Here is a 20,645-nt window from a genome sequence, read left to right as displayed (position 1 = left end):
TTCTTGATAATGTTGCGCACTGTGGACAAAGGCAAATCTAGATCTCTGGAGATGGACTTGTAACCTTGAGATTGTTGAGATTTTTTTCACAATTTTGGTTCTCAAGTCCTCAGACAATTCTTTTCCTCTTTCTGTTGTCCATGCTTAGTGTGGCACACACAGACACACAATTTCAAAGACTAAATGAACTTCTCTCCTTTTTATCTGCTTTGTGATTTTTATATTGCCCACACCTGTTACTTGCCCCAGGTTTAGTTTAAAGGAGCATCATCACATGCTTGAAATCTTATTTTTCCACAATTTTGAAAGGGTGCCAATAATTTTGTCCAGCCCATTTTTGGAGTTTGGTGTGACATTATGTCCAATTTGCTTTTTTTCCTCCCTTTTTGGGTTTAGTTACAATACACACAAAGGGAATAAACATGTGTATAGCAAAACATGTGTTACTGCAATCCTGTTCTGTGAGAAATGCTTCATTTTGTAGAAAAATGTCAGGGGTGCCAACATTTACGACCACGACTGTATATAGATAATTGCATTACACTGTTCTTTCCAATTAATGGGGCCACTAAAAAGCAGCATATAGAATCTGACACGCCACTGACCAAATAGGCAGACACGTGTGCACTAAACCTTAAAGGGGTACTCCGGTGGTCAACGTGTTTTTCAGTTTGTGATTTACCCTATTTGTTTTGCTTCAGTTCTATTCTTGTTGTTTAACCTACTCTTTTTCCGTTCTTTGTTGTCTTTTTATCCCCCACTTTGTTTTCCTATCTTTGCTTCTATTTCCTGTTTCTTGCTGTGCTGAAAACTACAAATCCCAGCATGCCACATGCCTTGCTGGTTTGGGGCGGCTCCTTTTTTTTTGTTTGTTCCGCCCTTTACCCATCCTACTATTTTCCCTGGTCAGCGCCCTTATACACAGCACACTAATATAATCAGCCTTGGTTGGGATACACTGGCATACACACACAAAAGGGACTACAACTCCCAGCATGTGTCATTCAGGAGTCTTAAGTCTGTGGTATAACACCAGCATGCTGCCTCTGTGGTCTCCTGGGGGTTGTAGTTCACCACACCTCTGTAGGGCATACACCAGTGTTTCCCAATCAGGGTGCCTCCAGGTGTTGCAAAACTACAACTCCCAGCATGCCCTGACAGACTTTGGGCATGCTAGGAGTTGTAGTTTTGCAACAGCTGGAGGCACACTGGTTGGGAAACACTGGTGTAACATGATGTGTATGCTGAATAGGCTAGAACAGTGTTTCCCAACCAGTGTGCCTCCAGCTGTTGCAAATCTACAACTCCCAGCATGCCCAAAGTCTGTCAGGGCATGCTGGGAGTTGTAGTTTTGCAACAGCTGGAGGCACCCTGGTTTGTAAACACTAGCATACACACACACCAGGTACTACAACTCCCAGCATGTCATTCAGTAGTCCCCCCCCCCCTCCCCCTTCACATATAGAGATCATTCCCAGTATAAGATTTATTCCCCTGCAGTCCATACACCCCCAGCCCGTGCACCTTCTCATCCTCCCCTTCAGATAACACTTCTCTTCTCTGTGAGGTCCTTCTCCTGTGCAGACCTGCGTCCTTAGAATACAGAGCAGGGGGAGGGGAGGTGAGGAGCTGTGTACTATGGCTTCTCCTGTGCATACCTGTGTCCTTAGAATACAGAGCGGGGGAGGGGAGGTGAGGAGCTGTGTACTCAGCTGGATGAGATGAGGGGGCGTGGCTTATTCCTCTCATGCAGAGAAGAGAAAAAAAAAGCTGTGACATCTTGTCCACAACAGACTCAGAATTGTGGACAACAGTAAAAGAAAACACTCGGCACTACAGGACTTCCTGCACAACAAACAGGTAATAAAAACACACAGATGCTGCCAAAACATATAACACATGTATATTGCAAAAAAAAAAAAAAAAAAAACTTACAAAGATGCCATATAGTCAAAAAAAAAATTAACCACCGGAGTACCACTTTAAAGGAGTACTGCAGCCTTAGACTACTTATCCCTATCCACAGGATAGGGGAGAAGTGTCTGATTGCGGGGGGACCCCCTGCGATCTCCTGTACGGGGCCCCAGCTCTCCCTATGTAGGAGGCATGTTGATTGCAGCATGATGCCATGGCCGACACCCCCCCTCCATGTATCTCTATGGGAGAGGCAAAGATGCAGCGTTTATGCGCCTCCTACCATTGAGCTGAATGGAGGGAGCGTGTCTATCGACCTCTTAGTGAGGTAGAGGACACAAGCTTTAGCCGTGCAGAGCCTCTGTAGTTCCCTGTACGGTCAGACACTTGTCTGATCGCGGATAGGGGATAAGTTGTCTAAGGCTTCAGTACTTCTGGGTTAATTCCCATATATCTAGCAATCTGGCTCAGTGTCCCTCTGGTTTAGCAGAAAAACACCAAAGGAAACCTGATGCCAGAACCGATCCCATTGTTCCTGCCATTTGGCATGTTACTTGTACCGCTGCACTTCAAACATGTGTATCCAGCTTGAGACTCACTCCATAATTTGTGCCTCCGAGGCACCGATACATCTGGGAAGATGTCAAAATGACATGCCAACGTGTCTGTATTCTGACCGGCATAGGCCCCATTCATTTCAATGGCCTGAATATAGTCAGCTAGTGACTAAATTCGGGTCTTTTCCAACATATCTGAGTTTTGTCTCGGAGTCAAAGTTGCTGCTCGCCATCTTTCTCAGTCTGAGCCTAAACTTTCATACGCTAGGGAAATGAGCGTAGTCACTAGCTGACAATGCTCAGGCCATTAAAATGAATAGGGACTGTCCAAGTACAGATATGAGGATAAAAACAGGATGCGCTCCGTAATGTTAACTGCGCTTACCATGGATGGTTGTACTGGATACCAAGTACAACAATGGGCTAGCGTATGAAGAAATCAGGGGTCTCTGCAGCCACTCCATGCCAGCTAAACAGTTGACATTTTCCCAAGGTGTCCGTGCCTCGGAGGCACAAATTGTGGTGCTAACAAGGTCTTTTCTTTGTGGTCTATTTGTGGTTCTCTATTCCAAATAGTGTGTCTCCAGCTGTTGCAAAACTACAACTCCCAGTATGCCTGGACAGCCGAAGTAGGGAGTTGTAGTTTTGCAACAGCTGGAGACTCACGGTTTGGAAAACCCTGCCCTAGCTCTCATGAAACTTTGACTCCCAATGTACCCTACCGATGATGCAAGTTGTAATTCTGCATTAGCCGGAGAAAACCAGGTTTGGAGACTGCTGCTCTAGAGATGTTTAAGGAAAAAAAAGTGACGTTTTCCTTAGTGGATGAATGAATGCTGGGAAAGTTTTGATAAATCAACCCATATGTTTGCCCATCTGCCTGTGGTTACGGAAGCTGTGATCAGACGCTTCTTTTATCAGGGTGGGAGAAGTCTTAATCTTGCAAACTTTCCCAATTTTAGTTACATAGTTAGTACGGTTGAAAAAAGACATACGTCCATCAAGTTCAACCAGGGAATTGAAGGGTAGGGGTGTGGCGCGATATTGGGGAAGGGATGGGATTTTATATTTCTTCATAAGCATTAATGTTGTTTTGTTCCAGGAATGTATCTAATCCTGTTTTAAAGCTGTTAATTGTTCCTGCTGTGACCAGTTCCTGAGGTAGACTGTTCCATAAGTTCACAGTCCTCACGGTAAAGAAGGCCCCTTGAGACTAAACCTTTTCTTCTCCAGATGGAGGGAGTGCCCCCTCGTCCTTTGGGGGGGGTTTAACCTGGAACAGTTTTTCTCTATATTTTTTGTATGGGCCATTTATATACTTCTATACGTTTATCATATCAGTTGAGAAACCCTGAAATGCCGACATGTCAGGCATCTCTCGTAAGGATTTCCAAGACAACCCTTGGTTCAATTGTCGCATTCCTATATGAATCTTTGTACTTTTTATTAATGTTTTGCATGACATAAACGCAAAATTTAGCTTCAGTTGACTCCTGTAGAATTTTGACTAGGTAATTTTTTTTTTTTTTTTTGCCATGGCCAGACCTATAGATGCATCTCAAGGTTTCTGAAGGTGAAATGCTTCTGTAGGTTTGACCTTGACAGTGTGTGTGTATTTATAGCTTGGGAGTTTTGTGCCTAGAATAGCCGAGCATATAGCGCTGATGATCCTATGTCATCGCGGCTATGCTGATTAGTAAAGCTTGTTGGTTAGTTACTGTAATCTGGATGAAGCTATAGATTCAGCATGTATGATGGGAAAATAGAAATGTGTCCTTGTGACTTGCATAGGCTGGTTTTACTGGATGGGGTAAGCTTTAGCGCAGCCCATAGAATAATCCGCATAATAAAGAAGAAACAAGACTCAATATGCTGGGAGTTGGCGTTTTGCAACATCTAGGGGTCCACAGTTTCAAGACCACTACTGTGCAGGAGACTTCTGGTTGGTCTTGAGTCTTTAGTCTACTGCATGATGTGAATCGCATAAGATATTTGTGTTGCACTTGATTTATTTTTTTTATTTTTTTATTTTTTGGTACCTCCAGTATTTTTATTTATTTTTTGTCATATAGAATAATGGAAAGAAAAACATGTTGTGAAGGAACGGGGCCAGCAGTCCTTGAAATGCTAAGATGCTGACATTATTCCACCGCTTGCGACATCAGAGCTGCATCAATAATGGCTGTCTGGCTTTGGCTGTGTAAATATGTATGTGCCTTTCATAGGAGTAAAATAGAGAGCATGTTCTGCATTGTCATTGGCATAAATAATGGCATATGCTACGCAACGCAAATGTATATTTTTGTTTTTCATATTGTGCCCATTAGTCTGCGCCCATCAGTAATGATCATCTACCATTGTAAGCACTTATCTCCATAGACAGGGCTTGTCTGCAAAAACAGATGTGTTAATGGGGGAATTGGGAAACGTAGCGGTCACCTGTGTGTAGTATTACACTGGTAGCATGCTGTCCGATGCGAACGCAATCAGGTAGATCTGCACTTGTTTAAAGAGTACCTGTGTTAAATTTTATAATCCTCCCAGTTCACTGCCCCATCATGATAAACCACCCCCTCCCTTTATTTGTATTATTTTTTTAGTTTTCTACCTTGATATCGCTCTATCTTCTGCTCAGTCTGTCAGATTCACAGACTGGGAAGGGGCGTTACCCAGCAGACGTGACATCCTCTGAGGCCATACAGGGGAGAACTTCCCCCCTCTGTTACACACAGCCCAGAGCAGTTCAGTGTGTGAGATGAGCTATGATTGGCTAAGGCTGCAACCCCCCCCCCCCCCCCCTTTTCAACACTCCAGACTGCATTTCCTGATTTTGGACTTCTGCCAGGCCAGCAGGAGTCCAAAGTCTGTGCAAAAGTTGGGGGGGGGGGGGGGGGGGGGGGGGGGAGAGAATGTGCTATGGACAAGTAGGGAGACACCTAGTAGCAACATTTTTTAAACACAAACAAAACATAGAAAACTTTTTTTTTATTTTTTTTTTTAAACAAATTACATTAGAAAGTTTTTTTTATTTTCCATATGGAGTCAATGTTAGTCGGCCATACATTCTATAAAGGCCGACAATGTTTTTTTTTATTTTTTTTTTAACCCACTAAAAGATGGCAGACAAGCTTGCTCATTGGCTGACGTGGGCCTATAAACGCCCTGTGTAATAAGGCTGAAAATTATTATTCGGCCATAGGCTCAAAATGATTATTCGGCCTTTATCTTATCTTGTCTATACATCAGCATCACTGTAAGGAGCACCTTATATTTCTAATAAAAGCAGTTTCTACAGGGAAGTATTGATCCTTATATTCCAGGACTAAGTACATTGCTTAAAAAAATAAAGGGAACACTTAAAGGGTTACTCTGCTCCCCAGCGTCCGCAAAATTCCACCTCACACCGGAACATTGAGTTCCTGGATGCTGTGTGCGGGCTTCCGTGTTCAGGACCACCCCCTCAGGAAGGCCAAAAGCAGCCTGAGGAAGCTGCACAATCTGGCAACTCCCATTTACTATAATGGAATTTGTTCATTCCGTGTAGCTTTGTGAGCCACACTGTTAATATAACTCTCGGAGTTACATAAATTGCCTACCTCCGGCACATGGAGGTAGCCAGAAAGACCAGTTTACAAGATGAGATAACCCTTTTAATGGAGCTGAACTGCAGTACCTCAAACAAAGGACAAGAGTGGCGCAGTTTCTGGAAGAATGCAGGTATGTTTTCTTCTAATTCTGGATAACCTCTTAAAGGATTGCCTGTCACTTTACCATATGGGATCTCATAGGATAGTGGCTATAGGCCCTGATCAGGAGCAAGTATAGAAGAGTCAGAACTAGCAGTCGCACCATGTCCTTGGTGCCTGAGGGGACCCTAAGGCCCTTCTGTCACATAAGACACCAGTTTTATAAATACCACATGGTAAGTAGGGAACTCATGGGAAGTCGTGACTTCTAGTAATTGGATTAATGGTTTCGTTGCCTATAGTGCTCTGTTGTAGTTGTATTCGCCCCGGTTTCTCCCCTCTGAAGCCTTTGCATATCTGTTCTCTATTAAATTGTTGCAAAGTCAAATAAAACGTGTGTGCGTAGAAGTGCTTATAATTCCTCTCCTGTTACAGCTGGGCCTCTCGCCACTCGGGGGGGCTTTACCGTCCCAGACCAGACACGTGTGCATTACGCTTACATAGTGTTCCAGCAAACATAGGGCAGTATTTGACTTTAGCCTTTCAGAGCTCCTGAGGGATTTTTAATGGCTTATGTCTTGATGAGATGTAAAAGTGAATGCGTGTCCTGTGCAATGTGCTGATATTGGCTGTAATGGAGTAATTCTGTAGCAATAAACGTAGCAAAGACACAAGGAATGATGTTATACGTGATCAGCTTAAATGTGCAGTTTCATGGTAAGTGGGTAGATTTTTGGATAGGAGTTTCTCGTCAATTATTTCGGTCTTGGGTCTTGTGACAGACCTGTGTGATGCCATATGGTTCCTTCATGCATTCTGTTCTCCACTAGATGCTTGTAAGGTTCGATACCTACTAAATACCATATCCAATAGAATGTGTCACTATAAAATCGAGCAGTCACCAAATGAAATATCACAAATTACAATAAATATATAAAACTCATAAAACGTAACCTTTAAAAAGAATCTGTCTGCTGAATCTAATGCAGTTTACCTTTTTAAATTATGTTGCGCCGTTCCAGGGAAAATAAATAAACCCAATAATGCAAATGCATCGGGGGAGTGCATGATCCCAGCCCCCCGGTGCACCAGTCTGCCCGCCGATCTGGTCCCTATAATTAAGCCCCTTCATAAATATTTATCTTCTGCTCTCCAGCACAATGCCGTTATATGCATTGTGCACGTCCTCATGTGCTGCATGGACCATGAGCGCACATGCGCTGCTACTCCCCCTTGTACTGTAGAGAAGGTAAATACTTATAAAGGGGCCAGATTACAGGGACCAGCTGGGCTGACAGAATGGTGCACCAAGGGGCTGGGATCGCCCCAGTGCACCAAGACCAGCATTTGCATACTTGGATTTATCTATTTGTCTTCAGAATGGCGTAACACAATTTAATAAGGTAAACTGCAATAGAATCAACATCAATCAAAATTGAGTCCACGTGACACACAAACAAAAAATGATTCCCTATAGGGCAATGGATAATTTTCTTTTCCATATAGGTTAAAGGGGCTATCCACCATAAGGTGATTTTTAGTACTTACCTGCCATACAGTAATGGACGTGGACATGTTGTGATAACACCATAACTCTGCTGTTTTTCTTTTTGTAAAATGGCTATTTCCTGTAGGAGTTTCCTTCCTCCAACTAGAAGTCCCAGAATTCCTTGTTTGTAAGTGTGAGGTCACTTTTCTTCCTCTCACACATCAGCCACCCCACCCATAGAAGCATAGGTGTGCTGCCTTCCATGTGTGCTGTGAACAATAGACCAGTATTTTCTAACTATAGAGCCTCCAGCTGTTGCAAAACTACAATTCCCACCCATTGTGGGAATGATCTCCTTCCCACCCAACGGTCGCTCCACCCATTGAAGCAGACAGGCTCCCTCTGATCACCTGGCTAGTGATGTAATGTCTCGGGCTGCACTGCAACCTGGGAAAACCTGAGACGGCACTCATTTGTATGCTGTTAAAAATAAACATTGGGGCAAAGATCACACAAGAATTGCTAGACCACCATGAAACACACACTATATTATGTATGAACTACACTAACTTGAACTGCCCCTGTAGCACAGTCAAAAAAACATTTCCCCAGTGTTTCCCGACCAGGGGGCCTCAAGCTGTTGCAAAACTACAACTCCCAGCATGCCCAGACAGCCTTCGGCTGTCTGGGCATGATGGGAGTTAAAGTTTTGCAACCACTGGAGGCCCCCTGGTTGGAAAACATTACACTAGCCCCTTTGTTTTGCTCCCTCTCTTGGGGTGCATGCACACCACGTTTTTGCTATACATTTCCTGTATCAGATTTTTGATGAAAAACAGATTCCTCAAAACCGGACTAAACTGTATCAAAACGTGTGTACAATTTTCAACCCGTATACAGTTAAAAACCATATAGGGTTTGAAAAATGATGTCCGGTTGCATCCGTTTTAAGAAAAAAACTTGTTTGTAACTTTTCACTCCATTTTGTATAAAGTTTCACTTTGATTGAAATTCCAAGAAAAAAAACAGTGCAAAGTCAAAAACCGGATGGTGAAAACCGAATAGACCCGTACGCACATACGGTTCTGTACGGTTCCCATTGACTCCCATGTTAAAAAATAAAATAAAATAAAAAGTCTATACGGTTTTTCATCCAGACCAAAAAACTTGGTAGACTACGGTTTTGGATACGGGTAAAAAAAAACGGACAAAAATGTATAAGATGCAAAACGGACTAAACCGGATGATGCGCTTGACATACGGTTTTCTATATGGTTCCGTATGTTTTTTAACTTTAAACCGTATACGGGAACTGTATAGCAAAAAACGTGGTGTGCATGCAGCCTAAGTATAAGGAGGGATTGTCTCAGAGGTTGAGAGAGATACGTAAGTGTCTTGTTTGCTGGGTTAGTACATTAGAATGGGCCCTTTTTCCACACGCCCAACCTTTTTGCCTTTAGTGGTATTTTTTGTACATCCGTTGCCTTGTATTTATCCATTGCCCTTTTAGGGAATTTTTTTTTTTTAGTTTTTGTTTTTGGTGTCTTGTTGATCCTATTTGTAACATGAAGTATATTAAAGGTTATGTTCTGTTTATCCTAATTGGTATTTGATACGGTGATTATTTGGCTATTCGGAGCCTGATAATCCGATTCGTTGGGGAGGCACAGAGGTAATGTTTTTGTTCATAGTAGTTCAGTGGTTGCATATAGCTAATTCATATACCCCAGATTGGCCCGTAACGAGCATAATGTCCAATCCTTAGGGAGCGCAGGTGGTGCCACTATCTTTGGGTTGAGGAATTGAGCAAGAAATGAAACACAATCTAATAAACAGAACAGATTTAGACCTGTTTCAAAAACATTTACTGTAGTAGATCCTAGTGGTTTCTGACCAGCATGGTGGGTTCCTCTAATGCCAATGTATGGAAAATATCTATAGGGGTCCTTTTTAGTGTTCTGCTATTGATGGACTGTGATCAGAGCCTAAGGCCATGTTAACACCACATCATTTCTCCTATTCCGCTCAACATTCTGCTCAGAAAAGTAGACGGCAGATTTTTCGCAGTTTTGCAGAATTTAAGCTGAATTCCAGCAGAATGTCTGTGCTTTCAAAACAGATTCCGCTCAAAGGTGACAACCCTCAGGATAAAGACTTTGCTAACAAACTATTCTTCTGCGCAGGTATCAATTTGTTGTTTAGCAGTCCATGGCCCTAAGCAGTATATTTACAGACCTGACAGTTATTCAACCTCTTTACGGGGAATATTCTCCTCTGAGTTAGTCCTATACTAGTCCCCAATAATACCCCAACGTCACCAGGACAACATCTGGTCCCTGTGCACCCCAGTCAGAAAAGAGAGAATACTTTGTTAGCAATTTTGTTTTCTCTAGGTTGTTATCCTTTAGGCTCTGTTCACACACATTTAACCGGAAAGCTTTCCAGAAGCTCAAATGAGGTTTCCAAAGCAAATGTTTGTTTATTATTGTGGTAAGACAATCCCATCATTCTTCTGCTGAGGTTTTCTGAATGGGTCGGCATCTATTGTTTAGCAAATTAGAAATGAATGGAGCATCTGTCAATAGACAAAATACTTGGTAAAAATAGGTAAGATGAAGGTAGAGTGAACCAAAAGAAATATTATCGGCTCAAAACGTTCTCTCCCATTTTGCTTCATCATTGTTGTCGGTGGGGTTCCCATCAGTCAGACCTCTATTACCTTGTTATCAGGGATAAATTAAAAGGGGACTCTGCCCCTAGACATCTTATCCCCTATCCAAATGATAGGGGATAAGATGTCTGATCGCGGGGGTCCCACCGCTGGGGACCCCCACGCTCTCCATGCTGCACCCAGGATTTTAGAGCATCTGATTCAAAGCCAGAGGCTTGGGACGTCACGGCCATGCCCTGCTCGTGACGTCAAGGCCATGCCCCCTCAATGCAAGTCTATGGAAGCCCGTCACGCCCCTTCTCATAGACTTGCATTGAGTGGGCGTGGTTGTGACATCATGAGCGGGGCATGGCCATAATGTCACAAGCCTCCGCCTCGCCAGTCAGCCGGCACGAAGAGAAGTTCACTCCGTCCACCGGATATCTGGGGTGCCGCAGCCAAGATCGCAGGGGTCCCCAGTGGCGGGACCCCCCTGATCAGACATGTTATGACTTATCCTTTGGATAGGGGATAAGATGTCGAAGAGCGGAGTACCCCTTTAAGTGATCGTTCTGCTCACCCGATGTAGGTGTGTTTGGTGCCCATGGAAAAATCAGCATCCAATATTAGTGAATGTAAGAATCCATGGCACTTCAAATTAAAATAAAATCATGAATTAAATTACATTTCATAAAGATCTGGATTCAGTAGTGATTGGTTAATAATCTGTATGGATAGCTGTTAGATTTAGATAACCATATGGATTATGAACCACCAGTGAATACATATCTTCACGTATTGTTAATACATTCACGCTTGACTTCATTTTGGAGCGCCATGGATTACTACGGTCACTGTGGATAGGGAATAGCTTTTCATGTTGGGAATACCACTGACCTGGACCCACACTGATCATGAGGACAGGGCCCTTGTTCCCAATGTGAATAGAGAGCTAGTGAGCATGCTCAGCCCAGCTTTATTCAAGCTCTATGAGACTTCCCAAGATAGCCGAGCACAGATTGTGGACAGGTCATCGCTTTTAATCTTGGGATATCCCCTTTAAAATTGTATGTTGTAATGGTCCTTGTTTTGTGTAACTACAGAGTAGCAGCCATAGAAGGGCTTGGTTGTTATCTGTAGGAATTAGATTTGTATCCCTAAAGCCGGCCTCACCTATAGCTCCTCTTCGTCTTTGGGCACTTCATGAGGACCTAGTGTTGGATGAAGCCATGAATTGAAAATAACTTGGATGCAAGTACCGAGGGTCTGGGGTTTTAATTATTAATAATATTATGATTGTTGCTAATAATATTATTGTGGTTTTATGTAAACATACCAGTAAGGGTGCGTTCACACGGCAGTCGGTCCCTGTGTTTTTTGTATCCCTGTTTCGGTTCCGTTCTTGCAGGCTGTAAACGGATTAAAAACTGTTTTAAAAAAAAATCCCATCCATGTCAATGGGATTTTTTTTTTTTACAATCAGTTTACATCCGTTTGTACCTGTCTGCACTCATTTCCGTTTTTTTGACGGCAGAAGAAAATGGCACATGCAGTATTTCCTTCAAAATAACTGAAGATAAAACGGATACAGTAAATTTAACATTGAAGTCTATGGAAAACTGATGAGCCTTCAAAGAGGTACTCCGGTGGAATATTTTTTTTTTTTTTTTTTTTTTTTTTTAATCAACTGGTGCCAGAAAGTTACAGATTTGTAAATTACTTCTATTTAAAAAATAAAATAAAATCTTAATCCTTCCAGTACTTATTAGCTGCTGAATACTACAGAGGAAATTCTTTTCTTTTTGGAACACAGTGCTCTCTGCTGACATCTCTGTCCATTTTAGGAACTGTCCGGAGCAGCGTATGTTTTCTATTGGGATTTTCTCCTACTCTGGACAGTTCTTAAAATAGACAGAGATGTCAGCAGAGAGCACTGTGGTCATGATGTCAGCAGAGAGCACTGTGGTCATGATGTCAGCAGAGAGCACTGTGGTCATGATGTCAGCAGAGAGCACTGTGGTCATGATGTCAGCAGAGAGCACTGTGGTCATGATGTCAGCAGAGAGCACTGTGGTCATGATGTCAGCAGAGAGCACTGTGGTCATGATGTCAGCAGAGAGCACTGTGGTCATGATGTCAGCAGAGAGCACTGTGGTCATGATGTCAGCAGAGAGCACTGTGGTCATGATGTCAGCAGAGAGCACTGTGGTCATGATGTCAGCAGAGAGCACTGTGGTCATGATGTCAGCAGAGAGCACTGTGGTCATGATGTCAGCAGAGAGCACTGTGGTCATGATGTCAGCAGAGAGCACTGTGGTCATGATGTCAGCAGAGAGCACTGTGGTCATGATGTCAGCAGAGAGCACTGTGGTCATGATGTCAGCAGAGAGCACTGTGTTTCAAAAATATTTTTTTTTTTAATAAAAGTAATTTACAAATCTGTTTAATTTTCTGGCACCAGTTTTTAAAAAAAAAAAAAAAGGTTTGCATCGGAGTACCCCTTTAATGTCATGCGTTTTTTCAGCCTAAGTTATGATGGTGCTAAGATGGTATACACATCCCTGGACAGAAGCCATATGAGAGGACATCGTTTGTTGTCTTCATTCAGCTAGAAAACAATGCACAATAGAAATTGGGTTGATATTACCAAGCAAAGTCCATTATTTCATTACTAAATGTTATTAATTAGAATAAAACACTTTAATTATGGTGCTTTCTATTCCCTGAAGGGTAAGAGGAGCTGCTCGCAGGATGGCAGCCATTAGAATGGAAAGTGTTTACAGAACAGGGAGCGTTTTATGTGCAGCTTATGCTTCCTGGATGATGTGCTCGGCTGGAATGGATGTGGCTTGAGGTTGTTTATTGCCCCAAGGGATTCCTTAGATGTGGAAGGCCATCTTGGCTCCTACGCTAGTCCCTTGGTATTTCCCTATATCCTCTAGAACAGTGTTTCCCAACCAGGGTGCCTCCAGCTGTTGCAAAACTACAACTCCCAGCATGCCTGGACAGCCAAAGGCTGTACAGGACCCTGAAGAAGCTCCTGTCCTCTACATAAACCATTGTTTCCCAACCAGGGTGTCTCCAGCTGGTGCAAAACTACAACTCTCAGCATGCCCGGACAGCCAACGGCTGTACAGGTCCCTATATCCTCTAGAACAGTGTTTCCCAACCAGGGTGTCTCCAACTGTTGCAAAACTACAACTCCCAGCATGCCCGGACAGCCAACGGCTGTACAGGTCCCTATATCCTCTACATAAACAATTTTTTCCCAACCAGGTTGTCTCCAGCTGTTGCAAAACTACAACTCCCAACATGCCCGGACAGCCAACGGCTGTCCGGGCATGCTGAGAGTTGTAGTTTTGCACCAGCTGGAGGCTCCCTGCTTGGGAAACACTGACATATAGACAGATTTACAGCTCCCAGCAGATCTTTATTGCTTGTATATGTAATGATTTGCTTTATCTCTATTAGTTATCTACTTATTTTTCTTTAATCCTCACTTTTTCCTATTTTTGGATGACATTTTGGGGCTTCGGAACCAATTACCAGGTTTCCATAGAGTTATGGACTCAACATACAATGGTTTCAACATACAATGGTCGTCCTGGAACCAATTAATATTGTAACTTGAGGGACCACTGTATACACAATCTTTTTTGTATCAATGCAGTAGCTATGAGAATTCTAGAATGATTAAAAAAAAAAAAAAGTACGATTTTTTGTTTTAAATAAAACTGACAAATATGGCTAAACATAAATAACCGTATTTATGACATCTGATTAACCTTTTTTGTGTACGGTTTCAAGCCATCCATTTTAACTACCGTATATGTTTGACATATATAAAAATCATTATAAAAATGTCCCCAGACTTTATTTGTTTTACTTGCACCGGATGATATTTATTACATCTGCAATTGACTACAGTAGAAAAATCGCGTCCTGGATGGAACGAGTGGAAAGAATAGAGAATGAGCGAATTCTGTCCGGCCTACAAATGACCTAATAGTAATCCGTGTACGCAGGCACAGTGCAGAGCTTTGTTGCCCGGCGGGGTTGGCACACAGGGATGCCACATCAAGGAGCTTGTGTGCTCTGCTCATTTTTTAGGTTAATTGAGTTTTGTTCTGCCTTTAGTGCTTGTGTGCCACTTGTAGAGAACCAAGTTATATAGAGAACTATCTCACATCGTACTGTAGGGACCGCAGACTGTCCATATAAATGTGTTTTTTAAGGAGAGGACGTGCTGTGGTTTATATGAACCCACTGTGCCCAAAAATATTTATGTACATAGTGTGACTTGTAGACAGGCTGGTTACTGCTATGTAGGAGAAACCACAGTGGAAAAATTTGCTAATGCCGGTCTGTAAAAAATGATCTGACTGCCCAAAAATGTCATGTAGAGGTGACTATTACCTGCTATTCACCGAGTCTTTCTTGCTCCTTGGTTGCTTTTTAGCTGAGCTTTATTAAAGAGGTACTCAGCAGGAAAACCATTTCAAATCAACTGGTGCCGGAAAGTTAAACGGATTTGTAATTTACTTCTATTAGAAATGTTTAAAGGGGTACTCCGGTGGAAAAATAATTTTTTTTTTTTTTTTCTTTTTTAAATCAACTGGTGCCAGAAAGTTAAACATATTTGTAAGTTACTTCTATTAAAAAAAATCTTAATCCTTCTAGTACTTATTAGCTGCTGAACGCTACAGAGGAAATTCCTTTCTTTTTGGAACACTGATGACATCACGACCACAGTGCTCTCTGCTGACATCTCTGTCCATTTTAGCAACCGTGCATAACAGATGTATGCTAAAGGCAGCATGGTGACTTAGTGGTTAGCACTGCTGCCTTGCAGTGCTGGGGACTTGGGTTCAAATCCCACTTAGGACAACAATAAATAAAGACTTATTATTATTATTATTATAATAACGTCAGCAGAGAGCAGTGTGTTCGTGATGTCATCAGAGAGCATTCCAAAAAGAAAATAATTTCCTCTGTAGTATTCAGCAGCTAATAAATACAGGAAGGATTAAGATTTTTTTAATAGAAGGAATTTACAAATATGTTTAACTTTCTGGCACCAGTTGATTTTAAAAAGAAAAAAATATATATATTTTTCCACCGGAGTACCCCTTTAATCCTTCAAGTCCTGTATGCTACAGAGGAAGTTGTGTAGTTCTTTCCAGTATAACCACAGTGCTCTCTGCTGCCACCTCTGTCCTTTCAGGAACTGTCCAGATTAGGAGTAAATCCCCATACTGAACCTCTCTTCATCTGGACAGTTCCTGACACGGAGTGTCAGCAGAGAGCACTGTGGTCAGACTGGAAAGAACTACACAACTTCCTGTGGAGCATACAGCAGCTAAGTACTAAGTACTGGAAGGCTAAAGATTTTTGAATAGATGTAGTTTACAAATCTGTATAATTTTCTGGCACCAGTTAAAGGGGTACTCCGGTGTAATCTATTTTATTTTATTATTATTTTTATTATTTTGGTGCCAAAAAGTGAAACAGATTTGTAAATGACTTCTATTGAAAAAAATCTTAATCCTTCCAGTACTTATTAACTTCTGTATACTACAGAGGAAATTCTTTTCTTTTTGGATTTCTTTTCTTTCTGGCCACAGTGCTTTCTGTGGACACCTCTGTCCATTTTAGGAACTATCCAGAGCAGCATATGTTTGCTATGGGGATTTTCTCCTGCTCTAGACAGTTCCTGACACGGACAGAGGTGTCAGCAGAGAGCACTGTGGACAGAAGAGAAATCCAAAAAGAAAAGAATTTCCTCTGTAGTATACAGCTGCTAAGAAGTATTGGAAGGATTAAGATTTTTTAATAGAAGTAATTTACAAATCTGTTTAACTTTTTGGCACCAGTTGATTAAAAAAAATAAATAACATTTCCACTGGAGTACCCCTTTAAAGGGAACCTGCCTTCAGTTTCATGCTTCCAGTTTGGGGCAGGCTCCCTGATTACAGTAGTTTATGGGGCAGCCTTTTTAGAGGACTCGTAGTTCTAACACTGACTGGGAATATGGCTCCAAGTCATTGAGGGAGTCCCTAGTGTCTTCCCCTTGCTCTGTGGTGCTTTGGTTGTTGGATCTTACCTTATTTAGGTATAGGGACAGATCTGTCAGTCAAGGTGGATAGGGTGGGGTAATACTGGGAGAGTGTCGTTTTGGACTCGGTCTGGCTTTTATATATCATAAACCATGGAAATTAAAATATGGAATAGTATAGTAGACTACAGTATTCCATCCAACTGGAGATAGATATATATATATAATATATATATATACACACACACACAGCAACAGGAGAATACAGCAGCACACTGCTAGCACAGAGATATAGATGAAACATGAGTATATAGATAGAACATGAAAAGCAATACAGCTGTAATGCAATAAATGAAAATATGAAATTATGAGGTACTTAGCTTGCAAATTTGGTGCCAAATAGCGTGGACCGTCCCACCACGGTAAGGTGACCTCATTCTGGGACGGACCCTACACTATGAATATGCCTCTGTGTGAACAGTACAGCAGGCATTGCAAGGCCTAAGTACCTCATAATTTCATAGTTTCATATTTTCATTTATTGCATTACAGCTGTATAGCTTTTCATGTTCTATCTATATACTCATGTTTCATCTATATCTCTGTGCTAGCAGTGTGCTGCTGTATTCTCCTGTTGCTGTATATTTAGCCCAGCAGCCTGCACCTGTAGGCCAGGTTTTTACAATAGTTTGGAATCAATAGTGCTGGCCAACTTATTCTTTGGTTTTTTATATATATATATATATATATATATATATATATATATATATATATATATATATATATATATATATATAAATATATAAATATATTCCAGATTAGTCTATGGGTGACAAATATAACTGTTAATGTGTGTTCACATGGCTAGTAACAGTGTTTTTGACATAGAAACCGCACTGATTTCCAAGTTAGAAATCACTTGGTGGCACTGTCAAAAACCCTGCTCCAATTGGCTATCATGGTAGATCGGGACCTGCGCGCAAAATAAATGTCGCTTCTTTTCTGCGTGGTTACTGGAGTGGCAGGACTGGTTCAACCACGCCGCCCACAACGCAAAGACAGCCGAGACACTGTGCTACGCACGTGTGCACGTATCTTTAGGCATCCAGCACAACCTTAATTTAACACAGTGTTTACCAACCAGGGTGCCTCCAGCTGTTGCAAAACTACAACTCCCAGCATGCCCGAACAGCCAACGGCTGTCCGGGCATGCTGGGAGTTGTAGTTTTGCAACAGCTGGAGACACCGTGGTTGGTAAACACTGCATTAAGAACTATTTCTGGTGAAAAGCGATTTCTTTTTTAAATCAACTGGTGCCAGAAAGTTAAACAGAATTGTAAATTACTACTTAAAAAAAAATCTAAAATCCTTCCAGTACTTATCAGCTGCTGTATGCTCCAGAGAAAGTTGTGCAGTTCTTTCCAGTCTGTGACCACAGTGCTCTCTGCTGACACATCTGTCTGTTTGAGGAACTGTCCAGAGCAGGAGAGGTTTGCTATAGGGATTTGCTTCTACTCTGGACAGTTCCAGACACGGACATAGGTGGCAGCAAAGAGCATTGTAATCAAACTGAAAAAAAACAACTAAACTTCCTCTATCTATATTATACATCAGCAGATAAGTACTGGAAGGATGACGATTTTTTTTAATAGAAGTCCATTACAAATCTGTTTTACTTTCTGGAGCCAGTTGATATGAAAAAAATTGTTTTCCACCGGAGTACCCCTTTAACCTATAGGTCGAGAAAATTTCACAGTGTGCGCAATACAAGGAGGCACACGGGTGTTGCAAAGTGATATTGATGCCAGTCAAGAAGCAATCATTTTATAACTTCCTTTTTTTTAAAATTGTTCTTATTATTTATTTATTTTTTATTGAAATTTTACTTTTTTTCCTCGGTCTTTGTGGGCACATTTAGTTTAAGTGCTCAGGAATCTTGGCAGCTGACAGGGCGCCTCATGTCCCCTGGGCAACTCTTAATACTGAGATTGTCAAGTGCTGCAAACACTTTGTTGCTGAACTTGTATTTTTTAGTTATTTTTCCTTTCTACATGTACTGATTTTCTTTTTCTTTTCTCTTTTATTACAGATTATAGCAAAGCAATGTCTGGAGGAGGGACGTCGCAGTTTCAGGAGGCCATCATACAGGAGCTGGAGGAGGCTATGAAGACGGATCTAGAAAAAATCCTGTCTACGGCACCGGAGTCTGAACTAGAGGTATACACTGGCAAAGCTTAAAACTTTTATAGCTTTTGTGCTTGAGAACTTCTACTAGTTTTTTTACTTTGTCATTGGACCCAATTTATTTTCTCAGTATCTTTTGGTAGGTGAAGTTTCCAGACTTGCGCCCCCCCCCCCCCCCCCATTCCAGTTGTGATCTCACCTGCGGTCTATACGGTGTGATCACAGTCTCCCTCTCTCTTTTGGGTATACCTCTTGCTGTGCTAAAAAGCTTTCTACTTATAATAAAGCATCATCCAGTTAACTTTCCATTGGTGCAGTTCTGACTGGACCTCCGCCGACTGAGAGAATGAGCTTTCCAAGTACCCCTCTTTAAACAGAATCAAGGTCTAATATAAGCATTGGTGCTACATTTAGGATGCGTTCACACTGAGTAAGTCAAGAGGAATTTACTTGAGTAATTCCTCCTGAATTCTCCGCTCCAAATTATTGCACATCTCCTCTGCCCATTGACTTTAATGTTTTTTCCACTGTCCTGTACACACTGCGTAAATTCTGCTAGCGGAATTCCGATGCTGAATTCTAGGGATAGACCGATAGATATATATATATGTATATATATATGTGTGTGTGTGTGTGTGTGTGTGTGTGTGTGTGTGTGTGTGTGTATGTATGTATATGTATATATATATATATATATATATATATATATATATATATATATATATATATATATATATAATATAATATATCTCTTTATCTATCTATTTATTTTAGAGCCGATACCGATAATCTGTGACCTTTGAGGCCTCTAGCCGATAACTTATACCGATATTCCAGTATCAGCTATTTCCCCCCCCCAACTGGCCCCGCAGAAGCCACTGCAGATCAATGATTTAAAGTGGGCGCTTTAAATCGATGAACTGCAGCGGCTTTTGCAGGGCCAGAGACCGCTGCCACCACCCGCTTCTCTACCCCTGCCTGTCCTGGGGGTCCTCCCTAGTCCAACCACCACCACCACTGCTGCCGCTGCCCCATTGCCTCCCCCATCCCTGGTTTTATAATTACCTGTTCCCGGGGTCTGCTCTACATCTGGCTCCGGCGACGTCCTGAGCTGTCTCTGTGCGCACGGACGGTGACGTCGCGTTGAGGACGTCACTTGTCATTACACTGCGCAGCTCGCAGGATGTCAAAGGAGCCAAAAGTAGCGCAGACCCCGGGAACAGGTAATTATAAAACAGGGCATGGGGGAGGCAATGGGGCTGGCGGCGGTCTCTGGCCAGGGGGGCAGGGCATTATTGGCAAGGTAATTGCCGATACCAATAATGTCCAAAATCGTGAATATCGGCCGATAATATTGGCCAAACCAATAATCGGTCGATCCCTACTGGATTCCTTTCCATGCTCATTCTTCAAGCGGAATCCGCGAGCAGAATCCAATAGAAGTCAATGGCAAAAAAAAAAATTCTGCCCGACGTCATTTTAAAGCAGAATTCAATCGGAATTCAGAAAAGTTGAATTAAATAACCTCATCCTTCATTCCTCTTCATTTCCGCATGGAAATTCCGCTTGAATTCCGCTTCCTGACCGAAATTATTCCTTGTGAATTCCTCAGTGTGAGCGCAACCTTAAACTCTTTGGAACTGTTGACAATAGGGGAATACTGTACCTGGCTATCTTTTGAAAGTCCCATAGAGTTTCAGTAAAGAAGCAGTGTGCATATGCATCCACCCATCCATTCAAACAGGGGCACTATGAACGTCCATTTTTGTGATTGGAATGGTTTGACTTGCACCAATCAGACTCTTATCACCTGTTCTGTAGATAAATGATAAGCTGTCATCCTGGGATAACCTGTAAAATCTTCTTCCTTACCATCCCCGGAGACATTCCTGCCTGTAAGAATGGTGAGTATATATAGTTAAAGTGTCCACTTGGTGGAGCGCTAGACTCACCTATTCTTGCTGCTCTGGCCTTAAAGTGGTACTCCGGTGGAAACAATTTATTTTAGATCAACTGGTGCCAGAAAGTAAAACAGATTTGTAAATTACTTCTATCTTATCAGCTGCTGTTTACTACAGAGGAAGTTCAATTCTTTTTGAATTTCTTTTCT

General features: G+C 42.0%; 1 protein-coding gene across 1 annotated transcript in view; it reads left to right on the top strand.

Annotated features, from left to right (window-relative positions):
* The window catches only part of UGP2 (UDP-glucose pyrophosphorylase 2), a gene marked incomplete in the record, with an annotated part of 100,819 nt that overhangs the window by 17,161 nt on the left and 63,013 nt on the right, over positions 1-20,645 (top strand). Inside the window, 1 exon segment of the mRNA XM_056567987.1 lies at positions 18,441-18,568. Coding sequence (XP_056423962.1) covers positions 18,441-18,568 — 128 coding nt within the window.

The sequence above is a fragment of the Hyla sarda genome, chromosome 3 (assembly GCF_029499605.1).
Source record: "Hyla sarda isolate aHylSar1 chromosome 3, aHylSar1.hap1, whole genome shotgun sequence".
Taxonomy (NCBI): domain Eukaryota; kingdom Metazoa; phylum Chordata; class Amphibia; order Anura; family Hylidae; genus Hyla; species Hyla sarda.
This window is presented reverse-complemented; position numbering and strand designations above follow the sequence as displayed.